Source organism: Pundamilia nyererei, unplaced genomic scaffold (assembly GCF_000239375.1).
Source record: "Pundamilia nyererei isolate P.nyererei 1_Seehausen unplaced genomic scaffold, PunNye1.0 scaffold00066, whole genome shotgun sequence".
Lineage (NCBI taxonomy): Eukaryota > Metazoa > Chordata > Actinopteri > Cichliformes > Cichlidae > Pundamilia > Pundamilia nyererei.
Window position 1 is genome coordinate 2,901,207 of NW_005187467.1, and position 19,946 is coordinate 2,921,152.

Here is a 19,946-nt window from a genome sequence, read left to right on the forward strand (position 1 = left end):
AAAACTTATCATTACTCAGGTAAGGTCCACCTGGATCCACCAAAATAATTTATAAAGTAGTAATTTTTATAAACCTTTATGCTTCAACATTTCTGAGAAGACGCAGTCTAACAAGCAAGACACTGAAACTAAACAAGCTGTAGACTTTAATGATCTATAGATGACAACTTGTGTCCCTGTACCTTGAGTAGCCCACTTTTAAAACTTGATATTCCTATTGTTTGAAAACTCTATATGAAAAATTGCTCACCTCTCATTTCTCTATATTTTACTTCCAATCAGCAAGACTTTCTTGTATTAGCTGTAGTTTTCGAGGCACTTTTTTGTCTTCAAGCCACTTAACACTGACCTATGACTCATTCGAGCTGTAGCAAAGCACCCAACTCAAGGGATGAACCAATGTTTTATCTGCACGTAAAAGAAAAAAAATAGCAATTAACCAAATCGTTTTTTTGGGTACTTTGTTACTAGTTGCCTGTCACAAAAACATAACACATTTTGGCAGGCATGAAATAGTATTTTCGCACCAACAAATTGTTTCCCAAAGAGCTATTAGGCAAAAACCTAGTATATGTCACAGCACGGTGTGTAGTGTGTACTTAAAACTTTGGAGGAAACTAGACAGGTGGAGGAAAAAATAAGTCATGTCCTTAAGAAATGGGGGGGGGAAGGGGGAATCCAGCAAATTTTGCAAAATAAGGGGTAGCTCAAGACTTTTGCACAGTACCATATTACCATATGTGGTACTAAAACAAAAAGCCTGGTCAGCAGAGACATGGGATCTCTGAAGGTGTGGGAGCTTTCAGAATGCTAGAAACTTGAGGTACAGCTTTGTTAGATTTAGCAGTGTAAACTTACTTTAAAGCCTCAAGGACATTTCTGGGCCGGTGGTGGCTCGATAATTTGCTCACACTCTTAAAAAGGTAAGACAGATAAAACTGTTCCAGAGAATTGGCTATGACTCCACTGCAGCCAGAAAGCAGGCAGAATGAGCTGGCCAACTGTGATTGCGGGTCACTGGTCGATAGGCACTTGGGGAGATCATGCACATAAATAGGTTTCACTGAAGTCAATCATACTGATGTTCTTCGAGCCCGTCTGAAACATATCAAGTGTAAACACAGTTTGGTTTATGATGGCATCATAGAGACCTTCTTTAACGAGGAAAATAATAGGAAATAGGAAAATATTAGAATATAAACTACAGATGCAGAGCTGCACAGCTCTGGACTGGAAATGTTAACAACGACCACTGCAAGACGGTAGCCATATGAAGAGCTCTCTGTTGTTAGCCACGAAGCACAACTTGGAACAATCACTGTACAAGTGTGGATTGTGAACACATTGCTGTTATAAGATGCAAGTGCAGCAGCAACATGGATTTAGCTCAGCTGTCCTCCTGTGCCCTGAAGTAGCATCGTGGCTGTCCTGAACTTCTGCTCACCTCACTACCCACCCACCCCCCACCCCCCAATCTACTGCCCCCCTCCCCTGTGGTGAAAGAGCGCTTTCCCCAAGGTTAGTCCAAGGCTGAGTCCTGCGTCAGCCACGGCTGTCGTTTTACCAGAGAAGGAAGAAAGAAAGAAAAAAACAAAAAAAGCAAAAAACACGTACACTGCTGTGACCAAACCTAAAGCTGTAAAACAAGTTGTAAAGAAACATAATAGTCTCTACACTAAAAGTACAATTAGATGCATTTAATATTATAACATTTAATGTGCATAAATTTATACATTCTGCCTGTAAAACTATAATCACAATTTATGTCACACTGTGCAAGCGCCTGCCAAACACAATTGCCGGTTTTCATTCTTGTGATTCCAGTTGGACAAACTGTCAGGACACCTAGTGAAAGCAATTTTGGCCTTGGCAGGACTGGAAAAAAAACTTCTTCAGGTTTGTAATTACATACTGTGATACCAATAAAATACATAGTACACCGTGATTCTCTCCAGGAAGTTGGAGCCACATATTTAAACTGTGCAGACAAGGTTGTCAGCACAATAACGACCACATTGTGCTTTCCAGGAAAAAATATGCCACATGCAAACGTTACTGCTGAGATATAGAGCCTCTTTCTTCAGCAGGGATTTGTATCTTCTTTTTAAGACAAATAGCTGCCGTCTGGTTCACTTGAAATATCATTAAAAACTAGATTTCAAGTGCACTGGAGATGTACATTATCCAATAAGTATCTTCTCCCACTTTTAAGGAGAGCTGTCCATTTAAAGAGAAATTAAAATAATTCATCAAATATTCTGTCTAGTTTGATAAGGGTCCCAAAAAGCCTCAGAATCAGTGGGAAATGTGTTTGGGGGGTATTTTAGAAAATATGCTGTTTAAATATTTGACTTTGTTTAATTATTATATTTTTATTAAATACTCTGTGATTTTTGTCACATGAAGAAAGTGCTTGAAGTGTGTGTGTGTGTGTGTGTGTGTGTGTGTGTGTGTGTGTGTGTGTGTGTGTGTGTGTGTTAAACAAGTAAGCTGTGCGGACTTACTGCCCAAAGCAAGGAAATAATAGATGAACAACTTCCAGATTAATCAAAGCATGTAATCAGTCAGAAATCAGTCAGAATCACAATGTCTGGATTCAGTAATCTCCCCAACGTTTTATCACTACTAACACACTGTATTCATAACACACTGTCCCAAGCCATGTTCCATATAGGGCATCCAATTCCATGCTGAATCATCTTCCACCAAATGCTATGGCAGTAATCCATCTCTGCTTGAGACTTGGGAGCAACAGGGAGGCACTCCAACCAGATGTTCCTTTCAAAGCAGTCCTGCTTTCGCAACTAATAGCATTAGCCCAAGACACATATTCAGCGTCTAGCCTTTGCTTGAAATTGGGATTGAGCACCCCTATAGATACAACATACTGAGCTGAATCCCCGAAGCTACATAGAAAATAAGTATGTAGCAAGAACAAACATATAACACAATAAAATCAGATCAACAGCACTAACTCGCTGTTTATTTTTAAAGCACTGTCTACTAGCCAGGCATCTTGTGCTTAAAGCTCAACTGCATTCAATAGTTTTGAACAGTGAGTATTAAAACAGGCTCAAAAAGCCATATACAATGTACCATACACCATCGGATGTTTACTTCCAGATAAGAGAAGACAAATACTGATCTGCCTGGAATTGGAAAATAAATACGCTCTGAATTGATGAACTCTAAAGGAGTAGCAAAGCTGCCATTTCCAATCCATTCAGTTAAACAAGTGAAGTAGAACATCACATGTAGTCGTCCATTAGCCTCTCATGAATTTATACATGAGCAACGCTTTCGTGCTGAGGAAATCTGACGTTAAATGGCATTTGAATTAAAACTAAAGCACCAAAGTTAAGTTTCATTAGAGGTATACCTAAACATTCAATAACAAATGATGAGATACCATCAAAATCAGGAAGTTAATGAAACAAACCAGAGGGAAGAAATCAAGCCAACAGCAGACAATGTCCAAGTTACTAATCATAAAATGATCCAGTTAAAATGTGGCAAGGAGGATAATAAGCCATAAAAATGAATGGTGTCTACATTCATTATGCTGATCCCTTTGTATTAATTGTAATCCAAACCCCTAACTCTCACTAAGCCCTCCATTATTTCTCCCTTACTTCAGCCACATTAAATCAGTGTGTGATCTATTACACAGTCTTTCATGCTTCAATATCAGCAGGAAATGGAAACATCCCAGCTGTACTGGAGCAATAAATATAAACATCTAGGAGATTGATTACACTAACCTTTATCAAAAAGTAAAGCTTTCATGGAACTGCCGGAAAAAAAAAAATCAAGCGAAAAGGATGTACATGGGAGCCTGGCTACACATGTTTATGGTGAAACACTGCAGGGTACACTGACAGCGCTTCAAAACCAATGGAATGAAGTGTAAATGAAAGAGAAGCATCCTGGCAACAATGCCGGCTTTGTCAGGCATAATGCAAAAATCTGTATTCACAACACACATCATTAACTGCCTAGTGGCTCATGTGCAACTGAAAATTATAAATATGTCACTTCTCCGTAACACGGACCTCATGCCTTATGCTACATCAATACAGTGAGCAAAGCTCTCTTGTACGTTTTCTGTCACTAGCAGAGATTTAAAAAAAGAAAAAAGAAAAAGAAAAAAAGAAAATCCTCACATTTTCTACAGGGACGCTGCTGTTGAATGACAGTGAACATGTGTTGAAGCACCTTTTTGTTGATGCATAATACTAAGAAAAACGCAGCACAAAGTACACACATGTCTACCCTTTCATTCACTGCCTCCGGAAAAAATAACAAAGGAAAAAGTATATAGATTCTGAAACATTTTCCACTCATTCATCTTTTTAACCATTTATCCAATTTTAGGGTAGCAGAGGGGCTGGAGTCAATCCCAGCTGTCACTGGTCAAGAGACAAAAATACACCATGGGTAGTTCGCCAGCATATCAGCAGCCAAACACAAACACAATTCCCCCTCACATCCACACCTACAGACAACGTCACCAGATGATCTAGTACTCATGCCTTTGGACTGTGGGGGGAAACCCATGCAGGCACATGAAGTACATGCAAACGCCAGACAGAAAGACCTCAGGCACATCTGAACCTTGAAGTCATATTGCTGTGAGACATACAAGAAAATACCCCGTTAAAATCAAAGCACAAATCAGTCCATCACAGATATATCAGTATTGGCAATAGCGATGTCTGATATTCACCACTACAAAAATGTATTTTTTTAAAGATATTTGGGGTCATTTCAAGATGGTATTACTGTACCACACCATATATCAGTGGTGCTGCTTTGGGTCATTATGCAAATATACTGTTTATAAAGTTGGGAAACCTGCAGTCAGTTGAGACTGAGGAAGTCACTTGGATGAATGACAAAACATTTCTCTCACGAAAAACGTTACGTCCAGATGAGCAGAATCAATTTTCTGGGACTGTATCACATACTTCATCCATTCCCCCTCAATGCTACCTCAACTGTCTGCAGCACATGTAACGGAGTATGCATCACAGTTGGCCTGTGATGTCAAGAAACTTTAAACAGCCTGTCACATGCCCTTTAATATATTTGTTAGGGTTCATGACTTATATACATGTACGGATATTTTCTTGACAGTAAACTGGATCAATTGGAGTGTTTGGTGAGTTTGTTTTCAAAAGATTTAATAGTGAAAACAAACTGCAGAAAACCAACTATTTTATTCATTCATATATTCAGGTACATTCAGCCAAGTAATCTTTGCTTTTGCTGCATCTGCACTGCGATGTGAACGCATTGCTTTGCTATAGCGCTGTCACTGAGCTGCAGCAAGCAATATGACTTTGCATGTTTGCCTAATCAGAGATGCAGCTCATCTCCATACAAATGAGCATGTGAATGTAGGATCTTGTGCCCTGTTTTGGGGGGAGACAATGCATTAATACGTAGGCTGGAATTTAGTTAACTGACTCAACTAACTCCACCTGGGAGTATTTATATTGCTGCTACATACGATAACCCAACATATTTATCCCTGACATAATAATCAGGTGAGAATGGGCCACTAACAGATCACAGATGAGTAATACGTTGCTATGCCACATGTTACAGCCCAGATCATGTTGTATTGTTAGCAGCTGTAGATGTTTACCTATACCATTCAAAAAATGCTAATCTTGAAACATTAAATGAGATGCAATTTATTCATTATTATTGTATGTGTACAGAGACTAATCCCCAAGGAGAGAGTGAACATATCATGGTTTGAACAGGCTTTCTTGTAATATTCCCCTTGGTTGGAGAAGGATGAGTGATGCCAAATTGGATCAAACATCCATGCAATGTCCTTTCAATGTCAAAGTGAATTATCATCACAGCACAACCACAATCACATGTCCTTTGATAGAAAACTCGAGATGTGCTCTTCGAAATACTTTTATGTGACTCAACCAAGAGAAAAAAAACAAGAAAAAGAAGATTTGAAATCTAAATAAGATGCTGCCTTGTTGGTGGAAGGGCCTGTCTGCTTCATCAGCATCTTGTTTTAAATCACTATTAAAGACTTTATGATATCATCAGGCTTTCTTGTAAATGTTTTTCAAACTTTTTTATGTATATTCATTTTGCTTATTTTGTTCTTTCGATTTTTAATTTTTAGGTTTTTTGGGGGGTTTTTTGGTTCTTAACTATGGAGCTGCATTGCATTTTCCACTTGAGTCTTGCATGGACCATTTACATTAAAATTATTAATGTTATTAGTATTATTGGAAATTCTTAAATACACAAATAAATGATACAAATACATACAAAAGAAAAACATAATATTGTTTAGAAAACTGCAGGAAAATCCTTTTAATATAAACTTAAAACAAGCTTCATTCTAATGTCCCCTGACCACACAAATTCACAATAGAGCCTCAGTTTATTGGCTGCACATATGCTCACGTGGGTGTTAATAAACTCTGGAGTTAGCAGTAGAGAAGAAAATAGTACTCAGGCGAATATATCGAGCTTTCAACCTTTCAGTGCATTTTTAACATATCAATAAAATCTTCCAAACTTGAGTCTGACTAGTCCTGCTTTTGGAGTTTATGCTGATTCCAACAGGTGCATTGACCAGGCTCTAATTTGTAGGTCATACTGTGAAGCACAACTTGATTCTCTGCAAAGTAGTTTGACAGCACAATAAAACCACAAAGGGTCTATACCCAGCGGCATTCCCACTGTTGTCAAAGCTGCTTTACATGTTACTGTTGGTCAAAAAATTGATTTCTTAACACGTATCAGCTCTGAATAGCTGAAGCAGTACATTAGCTTTTCTCACTCTTCTCCCCAACCGTGCGTTTAGGAGACTGTCCTCCTGAAATTAAATCGATAAGTCATCTCTGCAGTTATGTTTTAAAATCTGGCCGTGTGAGAAACTGAATGTAAAATATGTACCAATGATGTCACTTGCAGATGGGTTGCAAGCCAGAGAATCTGGAAAAATTGAGCTTTATAGCATGCATAAACACCATGTAAAGGGGTGAACAGTAACTTCCACAAGAACAGTTTTGGTTGTTCAAGATGACAGAGCGAAAGCCATTTGAAAATGCAGAATATGGACAAAAGTATTGTGCCACACAATCTATTAAATGTGTTGTCCTTGGGGATTATTAAAGTATTCTGATTTAGTCCCACTGGCACGGAGGTGTTAAAATCAACCACATAGTTTGGGTCGTTTTAAAGAGCACACTGAATTTAACCATAGTACTGTAATATGATGCCACCATTGCAACAAGTCAGATTGTAAAATTTCTTCCATCCTAGAAATTCTATGATCAACTGTAAGTGGTATTATTGGAAAGTGGAAGTCAGCTATGAAGTGGCAGACACTGTAATGTTACAGAGCAGAGTGACTGAGTGCTGAGGTGCATAGTGCATAAAAGTCACCAATGCTCTGAATTCCAAACCTCCTTTGGCATTATCATGAGCACAAAAACTGTGCATGGAGCAGCTCGGCATTGGTTTCCATGGCTGAGAAGTGCAATGTGTAGGTGGCCCAGTACTTTTGTCCATATAGTGTAGCTTGGATTTACGTGTATTGTGTAAGTAAGTAACGTTTAAAAATGTACCTTATCATGATATAGGCTTATTATTATTATTATTATTATTATTATTATTATTATTATTATTATTATTATTATTATTATTATATTATTGTATTAAAATAAATGTTATTATGATTAACAATATTTTAATCATAGTCCAGAATTTTAAAACTTTAATGTCCCTGAATTTCTCATTTTAATATGCAATTTAATAAAAATATGATAAATCAGGACCACAAGTAGAGCAGGGCGATATGACCAAAAATATTTATCACAATATACAAAAAAAATTTGCGGAAATTTGCGATAATGATATAACTGACGGTATAATTGACACCAGACAAAATACTTTACAACTCCACAACTTTATTAGTGCAAAAAAACCATCAATGTATTTTCACTTAAACAAGCAGCTGTTTTTTATGTGCATTAAAGTTATATAAAAATTTAACAGTGCAAATGCAAATTCCTTGCTGACAGTTTAACCAAAAGGCATTTCCAGTGGAAATTGGCCGACATATCCTCAGCATAACCACATAAAATGGTTTCGAGATCAGTAAACACAACCAGAATTCACACATAAGGCACACGGGATTATAAGAGGCACTGTCGATTTTCAGAAAAATCAAAGGATTGATTTTAAGTGTGCCGTATTTTCCAAACAACACGGTAATAACGACGGCCCGCTAGCATGCTCTACCAAAAATAGTGCTTTGTTGTGTATCTGACGGACGAAAGCTAAACCAGTTCCACACCACTGAAGTTGCAGCATTTTTACTAACCAATTCTGCTTCATTCAACGAGCTGCTTTCGCCCTTCTCATTCTCCGTCGCCGCCATGCTTTTCCCACCATGCCCGTTTTACCCATATTCTATCGAAATATTTCATTTTCTTATCTTTGCCCAACATTATATCGTGAACGGTATGATATGGCCCAGCCCTAACCACAAGGATACTTGACAACCTGCAGAGACCTCCTGAAAATTAGATACAACAGTGGAGCTGTGCCTCAATAGCAAAAACGCTGAATACTTTCCTTAGCTTTGTTCTTGGTTGAGGACAAGAAAATGCATATCAGCATTCTGGCTGAATCAGTCAACAGTTCAGGTAAATTACTTTTAAATAAACAGCTTTGAACAGAATAAGAATTTCTATTTTTCCTTAGATCCTAAGAAGATTATCATGGAGTAGATCAGAGGAGACTGCTGTTGGCAGAAATTGGATGGCTTAGTAGAGAATAAACTTTAGAAGGGAAAGACAATTTTAGCATACTGTAGTCCCCTCTAATACACGTGGTTCAAAGTGGAAAATAAGAAAAGGCTGAGTGAAGAATTCATAAAGGTAAACACTGCTATTCCTAATGAATGTTAAATCTCTCATTATAAAGAGCATGAAGCCTACTGCTTTTGTCCCAGGTACATTAACAGTATTAATGCAAAGCCTAATTGAGCCACGTAGGTAAATTATCTTTCATTACACTGCTCTACACAGAGGTCAGTGCACCACACAGCTACAGAAGAGCATTAGCAAAACATGTTTCAGATTAACGCTACATTTAGAGTCTCTTGTTATGATATTTAACACAGCAACGGCCACATCACAATCAAAACAATTAAATGTGTTCCTGTTCTGTGTAATGCCATTAAATTGAGAATGCGTGTATCTCATCTCTTGTCGTATTAAATAGTTATTCTGTATATGCATGCAGTGAGTCTGCACAAAAGACATAAAAGAGTCATGAAGCCAATATAATTTTTAAAAGAACAAAAAACAACAACTATCTGTAGAACTGCACAAGGGCCCAGAGGTCATATTGATCCAAGATTGATCAAAGTGTGAAACTGACTCAACAGCAGCAGAGGGACACTTACAGTGTAGGCCAATAATAACTGAAAGCTGCTTAGACCACATACAAGTCTCAGCGCTTGTCTTTCATCCATTATCAATTTTCATATATATTGAATGTCTCTTGATGGCAAGTGAGCTTTAGTTTAAATTGTCTGATTCCCTGTTTTTTTGTTTGTGTGTTTACTTGGTTGCTTACATGTTGGTTTTAAATTATAACATTTCCAGCTTCTCCCGCCTTCACAGAACAGAAGGAGACTGAAAGTCTTCCTTTTTTGTTTTTGCTGTGATTTACATATTGTAAAAAGGGTCCACCTTTCGTTTTTTTACTTCCGTGACATTGAAACAAAGTAAAATATCCTTTTTTTTTTTCTTTTTTTTTTACAGTGAAAATCAACAATCAGTACAAGAGAAGAAACAAAGATTATTTGCAGAACAGAAGCAGAATCTACCAAGGTCTCAATAACCAGAGAAAACTTGGGCCAAGTTTACCTTTACCACTGCACCAGTAATATCATGTTTGGTTTTAAAGTATACTTTAAAACAGCTAGGCAGCACGGTGGTTAGCACTGTTGCCGCACAGCAAGAAGTTCCTGAGTTCAATTCCAACATCAGGCCGGGGTCTTTCTGTGTGGAGTTTGCATGTTCTCCCCGTGTTTGCGTGGGTTCCCTCCGGGTACTCCGGCTTCCTCCCACCGTCCAAAGACATGCAACTTGTGGGGATAGGTTAATTGGAAAAATCCAAATTGCCATTAGGTGTGAATGTGCGACTGAATGTGAGTGCGAATGGTTGTCTGTCCCTGTGTGTTGGCCCTGCGACAGACTGGCAACCTGTCCAGAGTGTGCCCCGCCTCTCGCCCTATGACAGCTGGGATCAGCACCAGCGCCCCCCGCGACCCTGAAAAGGAGAAGTGGAAGCGAATGGATGGATGGTTTTAAAGTGCAGATCGCAGATTGATGAGCACCACTGCCCCCTCTCAAAGCTGAACACCTTTGGAGTCTTTGGAATTAAGAGATCTTATTATACTGACACAACTAATATACAGCAATGCACAAAAGACAAGCTATCCCAAGGTAAAAATCGCAGGGTTCAAGCTCGCCTTTGTTACACCATTTAATTCCTACGGAATTACATCAACCTTGAAGGCAGAACTCCACAACCTGTTTTCTACTACATTATCTTAATTACAGCTTTCATTTGAGGCTGGCTATAAATGAAAGATTAATGACATCTCTCTTTAATTAAGTCTGATAAGGGATGGTGGCACAAAACAGTACCATCTCAGTGTTTTGCTCATTCAATTACTCTATTGCACAAACAAGATTTTGTTTTAGGGTCATGTGGGGGGAAAGCTATTTAACTCTTATTCAATTAACTTGTTAACATATATAGTGAAACAATGCTCAAAGAACGTGTCAGACTGGTGCTGCTCCAAGCTGTTCGATCAATCACTTAGATGAAATATACAGAACATTCTCATTATGCTCTGTATATTTCATTACATTTGTGGGGCTTAAGCCTATCTAAAAGTTCAGCTGGCAGAGAGCAAAAACACTCTGAATGGATGATTGGTACATCACCCTGGCCACTGCTGCCCACACCTACAAATATTAGAAATTTAAAGTATTCATTACGGCTAAATGTTTGGACTCTGGACAGAACAGCTATAAGTAACCAATTAGGGCTCCTACAAGAGGTTTTCGCACATACAGTACAGCCCTGAACTTGGATCTGTATGATAGAATGCAGAAGTCTGAGTGTTTGGATCAGACATGAAATGGTCTTTAACTTGCCAGCTCCCTATTACAATGTCTGGAGAATTCACTGTGAGTAAGTATATACCATGTGCCCTGCCTCCTGGATCAGACACGAAGTATTTCCAGTAGTGAAACTGTGACATCATGTGAGAAAGATCAACTTCCACCAATGTCGCTCCTTGATTCTCCTAAAACTGCCATACGCTTTGCCTTTTATTGTAAGGTACATTCATGCCTTGTAACTCTATCACAGATGGGACACCGGTTGCCCTCGGCTTAGCCACGACACACAGTCGTGTGAAAAAGACAGTTTTCACAGGACTCTAGGCAATTCTGTTAAAAATTAGGTGCACTGCTTCCAGAGGAATTAAGAGGATTGGAAGAAGCCAGGGGCTGCTAATCAAATGCACTTGATTAACTGATCATCAGCAAATGTAACCACCTCTATAAAAATCAGTTCGCTGGTCTGGAGAAGTCAGGTGTGTTAACACAATCTTCCCATGAGTGGACATCACAGCAAATTCATTCCAAGGTCAGACTGTGAAAGGCTCAGAGAAACAGCAAAAAACCCAAGCACATGATCTGAGACTCTAAAAGCCTCAGTTAACATGTTAAATGCTGAAGTTCATGACAGTACAATTATAAATTCTGTGGCAAGACTTTAAGAGAGCTGTCACACTGATAAACGCATGGCTAGATTCATGCAATAAGACAAAGACACTTGGTTTGAGGCCAAAAAAGAAATGGGGACTAATCTTCTAACATCAATCAGAAGTCACTCAAAGTTAATCAAGGTAATCGATTGAAACTAACACCATCTTGTGTTGTGTTGTTCATGATACTAAATACAAAACTACTTCTGACTGTACTAAAGAAGCATTTCAGCTCAGCTAAGCATTTAGCAGACCAAAAACTTTAATCTTACAAGTGGGTTTTCGAACTCTTAGACAAGCCCCCGTTTGTCACAATCCAATTCAACGTATGTGACAAAAAGAAGGAGATGACACATAGTTGTAAGATGCTGTTAAATAGTTAAATTAACAAAAAAATGGAACCAAAGACTACTATCAGTTGTTGTCAGCACATCAGTGTCCAGGCAATGTCTGAGTGCGCTTTCAGCTGGCTGACAGAGGGAGAGGAGAGGACAAGAAAAAGAGGCCCTCAAAAAATTCTGGATGGGCTGATTGATGGAACCCTGAGTCCTCAGGCTCATGTGTGCTGCATGCTAAATTGGGTCACCTTAACCCAGAAGAGAAGAGAAACACAGGTTGTATGGAAAACAGCCGAACCCTTCGGTCGTCACACTCTGGCCAGGTACAAAAAGTGCTTCATTCCCACAAAAAGGAAAAGCCCAAAATTCTAGATAGCAATTACTTCACTCTGTAAACAATTTAGTAACACAGAAACTTCATTTTGAGGAGACAAGCTGCACTACACAACTGCAGTGTTTACCCCTTGTTGACTGCTGTCGACAATCAGTGAACGCATCACAAAGAAAACCAGTTTTAAAATTACAAATACCAATTTAGTGCAGACAAATGTTTAAGCTCCAGAGCCTTCTGGTGCAAAGCACTCGTTGTTTAAGTATGTCAACTCTCCAGTTTCTTCACCTTTATTCAGTATGGCAGCATCTTGACTAATTTGGCTTTCACTATAAATTAAAGATAAAACAAAGATGGTTCTCATTCAGTGAAACTGAGCTCTAGAGTATTTTGTTATCTGAAATAATCAATCAACCATAGGCCAATATGCATCACTGCACTTGTCATAAGGATAATTCTAGCAGCATTTGCAAATAAGCTCATGAAAATAACTCATTTGTATGTTGACTGTGTAATCAACAAAACACCAAGGGTATAAACTCACTTGCCAATTAATTAGGTACACCAATTCAGCTGTTCATAATCCAAATATCTCATCAGCCAAACACGTAGTAGCAATTCAATGCATTTAGATGTATATATATGGTCAAATCATGCTGAATTTCATGTTGAGCATCACAATGGTTTACAGAGAATGGTCCAGAAAAGATAAAAAACTGGTTAATATTAGAGGTCAGAATCACAGATGGCCATACTGCTTTGAGCTGATAAGAAGGCAATAGTAACTCAAAGGTTTACAGAAGAGAACCTCTGAACACACAGTTTAATTCAATTAAATTGAACATCAAACCTTGAAGCAGATGGGCTACATCACCAAAACACCACAGCGGGTGCCACTCCTGTCAGCTAAGAACAGGAAACAGGTTATAATACACTGTGGCTCTCTAACATTGGACAACAGAAGATTGGAAAAATGCTGCCTGATCTTATGAGCCTGCTGCAACATTAAGATTAAAGACATATGTTTAATGGTATAGGGGGGGTTTTATTAACAATTCTGGACCCCTTAGTACCAACTGAGCATTGTTTAAATACCACAGGCACCCTGAGTGTCACTGACAATTTCCATCCTTTCATGAACACAGTGTCTCCTGGTGCCTGCTTCAATTAAGGCAGTTTTGTAGGCAGAAGGGGGTCCAACCCTGTATATAATAAACTGGCTGGCGAGTGTACAAAAAGCTTGCCTTCAATTTCTCTTTTAAGAATGTTAGTGCCATTTCTACCTAAGCTGGCAAGACAGTCAAGACAAGTCATACTCGCGAGGACTAAGTAACAGACCTTAGTGTGGCCTTAAGGGAACATTAATAAAGGCATTAATAAATTATTTTACGCATCACCACCCTACGTTAGCAGTTTCTTTTTCTTTAAAAAAATGTGGTTCCGACCAAATAAAATTAGCATCTACACAAATTTGTTTACCTGTGACAGCAGCATCAATACTATAGAATCATACTAAATCAGTTCTTCCATCTTGCCTCCTTGCTCCTTTAATACATCCCGTGGTAACGAGAATCCTTTATCAACATGTCAGTGTTCCAGTCCACAAGTACTCTGTAGTCATTACTACATTACATCAATACTTTGTAGACAAATCCATTTTCAACCTGCCCTTCATTTTGAGCTTAACTACACACAGTTACCGCAATCACATGAACACAATCTGTCCATAAACAGATACATAAACACCTGCCAAAGCACTCAGCTGCTGAGTTAGTTCCCATGACAGTATCTCCATGACACACACACACACACACACCTACAGACACACAGATTCACAAGGTGAAAACAATAGCAGCCTCTCTATCATGGAGCGGAATGAGCATGAGCAAGTAAGCCTTGTGATAACTCTGACCTGACATGACAGTGTCATCTTTTGGTGTTAACTCATTCACTGCCAGCCATTGGCAGTGAATGAGTTAAACCCATTGACTCATTCACTGCCATTGACGGCTATAGACGTCAATGGCAGTGAATGAGTTAATATCAACCAGTTATTGGCACTACATGGGAAGCCATGGTGTCAGGGTCATGATAATTATGTGCTTGGAAGCCTGTATCCATAGGTCAAGGTATCTTGTTTGAGTACCAATGTTCAACGTATGATCCATTAGAGCATACCTGACTTTCTTCAGTCAGAGAATCGTTAAATTATTTATTCTTGGTGCTAATTATTAACTTGGAGAAACTCATCAGAGAGACAGGTTCCAAAAAATGGTCATAAACTGCACATCTGGAGTAGAAAACAGAATAAAGTGTTTACATGACAGATGTTCGAGCCGGTATCCTTAAACCACAATTTTCTGAACAGTTTCCTTAGAGAATGAGAAAAACATTAATATTTTATTACTCTACAGCTGGATCCCGTGAGGCAAACTTAAGGATTCCTCAGAATGCCCAAATACTGTACACTCAAAAAAACAAAAAAACAAAACCCCAGCCTGATCTTGTAAGGATAAATATAAAATGTTTTCACCATTTTCCCTGACTAGTGAGAGCCATACACACTTTTTGGATATATTAACAGGGAGACAGAATAACAATTACGGTCTAAGTTTATGTCTTTTTTGTGTGTTTGCAGGGACATTATTTTGTTTGCGCTATAAAAAAAATCAAGCATGATCAAACTGATTGATATCCAAAATGCCTAACCAGAGCAGACCACGAATTACCCCAGTTAATTAAATTCATCATTCAAAACAAATTGAGAACAGATGAGGCTGGAAAATGATTTGATAAAAATGCATCTTACTGTACATTACAAATAACTGAAACTAAATGAGCACAGGGAGAAAGGGGAAGCTGTGACATTAACACTTTGTATTCAGTAGGTCAAGAGAATAAACCAAGAGGCTGCAGTGTTATTCCTTGTCTGGTGTGCACATTTCCTGTGAAAAAAGCGCTGCAAAGTGTGAGGGGGCAAGGTGTCAGAGACTCCAGCTATTGCAGTACTTCTCTCATGCCTGAACATGCCAAAGGCTACAATTTGTCCTGCTCCACAAAGTGGATCTCTGTTGTGCCAGAACAGGTCGTAATTAATCTCTAGTGTGCTAACAAGGAGAGGCAAACTTCTGCAAACAGGCTGTGCAGTACTCCTGCAGATGGTCAAAGCAAAAAGGTATTAACTGCCTACACAGTCTATTTATACACCAGGACAGCAAACTGGTTTCACTTGGTTAGCCTGGTCATATATGGGTTCAAATTCTCAAACACATTGTGCTGAAATCATTCATTCTTACTTTTTAGAAGCAGCAGTGAAACAAAATACTCTACAGGTAACAGTAAATGTATATGGGCAGAGGGTGGTGACTATCATACTACCACAAGATACCACATTTTAATTAAGTGCAGAATCTATATCTTTAACACGCTGCTGGGGAGCTACACTGATCACATCACAAAGCAGGGCTATAGTAAGTCTGGGCTCCGTGAGAATAGCTCCCCTGCAGTTGCCAGGTCTATCCCTGAAATTTTCCCACACTTAGAAGAAGCAATTGCCTTCCTGCATGGGCTCATATTTTACTTTAACATGAATACCACTTGACATTGCCCTTTAAATCCCAGCAAGTGATGCACTTCACCTGCAATGACTCTGCTTGATTTGCAGGAAAACACAAGGGAAGCTGGGACTTTGTGGGACTTCTTAGAAAACTTGAGCTATGGCTTTGTGTTCTTACCTCCACCTCCTCCTTCCTTATCTGTATGTGTACATGTGTGACTTTTAACTGTTCACTGCTGTATACTCTCCCATATCCTGGGGCAGCTGCTCATATTAATGCTGTAAATAATGTAATTATTATTTCCCCCCGCTCGATGTAAAAAATAAATAAATAAATATTATTTTGTTACATGCACGTTATATTCTATTAGTTGCCACTGAACACCAGTGATGATTTGGGGTTTGTGCAGTAATGTCCAGTCACAAAGTGATAGGAAAAATGTTTGCTTACCAGATTCAGCACCGTTTCAACAATATCCCGGTTGCTAACCTCTCCAGCCTGGATCAGTCCGGTAAGAACGGCAAATTTCATCTTGATATTCCGGATAGGAACCGATGGATTCATAATCCCAGCCGGGAGGACCACTGAACCTGATCCGGACATCATCACAGTCTCACCGGCCGCAGCGGAGACTGCAGCCGCGTGTTGCCCGTGACCTGGAGGAGGTTGTCGGTCCGAGAGCGACAGCGAGCCCGGCATTGTCACCGGTCTACCGCTTGTCATTTCCAGCCAAACCGGGAGCTTTTCAGGAGCTGTTACGCTTTATCTCTGCAATATACTTAATCACTGTTCTGGAGCATCACGAAAAAAAATGAAATAAACACTCGAGAAAAAAAACAAAAAAAGCAAAACACCAAAAAAGAAATCACTCTCTTTCAGTGAAATCCACTCTGGGGAGTTCTGGTCAGTAGGTCCTGTGTGAAATCGGTGCCGGGCAGTTTACCGAGCTGACAGACCTGCGATGAACACACAAAGCTGTGTGTGATTGTGCCGCTCTCAGGATGTGCGCTGTTCAGTGGCTGTGCTGCCGTCACCGCCATGTTGCCGCCCCCTACCTGTCGTCTCGCTCACTACGCCTGCGTTGTCTGAGATACCGGAGACGTGTCGCTTCGCCGCGTTCTCCGCGGCGTGGGCTGGAACAGCCAAGACCGGCTGGCTTCAATAACTTTAGACAGACACTTAATGTAGACAGAAAAAATAGACCGTGTTATCCTGATGGCTAATGAATTTCAACAGGTTTCTCATTTCCTCAAGTCAAAATTTGATTTTACCGGTGAAGGTTAGAGATTTATCTATTTTTTATTAGAGATGCTAATTTAGTAACTTAGGTATGAGAAAAGTTGTCATTGGAAAATAGAAAACAATTATATGTAAAATAAAGTAAAATAATATGAAATCAACACTGAGTAAAATCGAAATGGACGGGATAAAAAGAAAAGAAAACCACATGTGGTGGAAATATTCGCATTAAAAGCAGAGCCAGAGCCGAACATTACAGATGACTTCCATTGTTGGTGCACCAAACTGTATTTACTGTATTCAGTGATGAGTTGGTACACCTGAATATAATACCTGACCAATGATATTATGCGCATATACCAGCTTGCTAAAGATACCTGTACTCCTATCAAAAACGAGAATTACCAAATAACTCACTGTTGCTTTTATTTACATATTCGTGAAAGGTTAATCAGCACTGCACATGTACACTTGTAAATGTCTGTATTGTAGCTGACAATTATTATTATCTTTCTCACAAAAATGTATGGTCGTTTCGTTATAGAGCGCCAGGTGTGGCATAGTTCATGAAGGACAAATGTGACCTTGGATAGTCTTTTATGCAAAGCAATATAAATTTAATTACATTAGGATGAATACTAATACTGAGACAGGGTTTCTCTTAACTTTCCTACTGAATTAGGGAGCAGTCGTCTTGTGGACACACATTCGAATGGACAGTGTAATTATACTATGCAGCATTTCTGCCACTCCCCCCCACCTTAAATGTTTTATGAGACAATTAAGAGGGCTGACTTCTCCAATATCTTTTACATGCCCTTATTTCTCACAGAGCAATGACTAAAAGATACACTGTTAGGGCATTTTCCACTTATTTGTTTTTTTTATAAAAGAAAGAAAAATGAATAGATGGATAGATGTAATCCCATACATATAGATACATTTTAGAGAACGTTTCTGTGCACAAACATCTGTTTTGTTTGTTTGTTTTTTAAAAAGATAATAATCAAAAAATCAGTTTCCAGCATTTATATAAAACAGGCTGGCACTGACAGCTTGGGACAATTCTGTCAATCTTCCTTTCTGACAGTCGGAAGCTGAGCGTGCCTTTCAAGAGCTCATTAAACAGATCTGTGTCAGCATGGCTTCAAAAGAGTCGTGTCAGTTTTTACTGCTGTGCCTATCATGACTACCATTGTGTAATTCTGATGTATTTTGTGATAAACCACCGCAAAATGATCCACATTGTAATATTTGCCAGTTCACCTGCGAATGAAATGTAGAAGTTTGTTGAATGACATTGTTTTTACTCACGTTTCTCGCGTTCTATTTTTCTCTTGCTATATCTTCGCATAGTGGCTGAGTTTGTAGAATGCATTGTATAAGGCATACATATATTCTATTTAATTTTTTCTAATGTTTTGTCTCTGCATATCAACGGGTCACTGAATCAATGTAACTGAGACACAAACACTGCTAGTGTTGAACTGAGATCAGTGAAGGAAGCTTGGTCTACACACACCAACGGCATGTACATAAATGGCATACGAAAACCTAGGCTGCCATCAAAAATGTATTATATATGTATGGTGATATGTTCTCAACGTGCTAAAATAAATAAATGTACCGATGGCAAGATCATTAAGAGGAAAAATAAAAGCTGCCACTGTAAAAATCATTGATAAAGATCATCAATCTGCAAATAGAGGAGCCATCTAGTGGCAGAAACTGACCGTTTTCCTAGTTTAACCCAAGTTACCATATATGTCTTGATGTATTCTCAATCATTCAGGTAAGTAAATCTCCAAAAGTTGATTCTGTTCATCTGGACATAGCGGTTTCAGTGGGAGAAACGTTTCGTCACTCATCCAAGTTACTTCTTCAGTCTCAGCTGACTGCAGGTTTCCCCAATTTTATAAACAGTACATTTGCAAGTTACCATATAGTTACCATGTAGTTTGGAAGAAAAAAGCCAGAGAATAATAAAACAGTCTTTATTAGCTTTTTCAACCACTATTGAGGTGGCATTAGAAAAGCAATCAATTTCAGATAAGCCATCCTCTGTGCACTATTTCGAGTCACATGAGTTTTGTAAAAAGCCAGCAGAGGTCCCTCTCATTCCAAATCAGAGTGAAGTGTATTTTCTTGCTCGGTGTATGAACTTTTGTATTTAAAAATATTTAAGTATTTTTAAATGAGAATTTCTGACACCTCTTAAACGTCTGTAACAAGTTCTTAGCTTCTTTTGAGGATTAATCGAGTTCACATACTCCCAAAAATACTGTTTAAATTTTTACTTATTTTTAGAATCAGATAATACAATTAGGAATCAGCACACAAAGCATTTCATCATTTTCATGGTTTTATTTTTTTTTAAAAAAAGAAATTTTTGGACCTGACTGCACAATCCAGTACCCTAAAGCAGGTATGATCAAGTCAAACCTTAAGTCACCTTCTTCACAACCACTGAAGGTCAACGTTTATTACAGTTACATCCATTTCAAAATGGCAATAAAGGAGCAAAGTAAAACCAGCTTACAATTTTGTACCATGTGTTTGACAGAACGGTTCACACAGAAAAATGAATTAATATATGGAAAATTAACATATGTACTCATTACCCCTTCATATATATA

General features: G+C 38.7%; 1 protein-coding gene across 4 annotated transcripts in view; it reads right to left on the minus strand.

Moving 5' to 3' along the window:
- nbeab (neurobeachin b) overlaps nt 1-17,117 on the minus strand; it is a 199,255-nt gene extending 182,138 nt beyond the window's left edge. For all 4 annotated transcript variants that reach the window (XM_013911568.1, XM_013911567.1, XM_013911566.1 and 1 more), the window contains exon 1: nt 16,522-17,117. In XM_013911568.1, the coding sequence (XP_013767022.1) occupies nt 16,522-16,794 (273 nt within the window). In that variant the 5' untranslated portion in view covers nt 16,795-17,117. The remainder of the gene's footprint in view (nt 1-16,521) is intronic.
- Between the last annotated feature and the right edge of the window lie 2,829 nt (nt 17,118-19,946).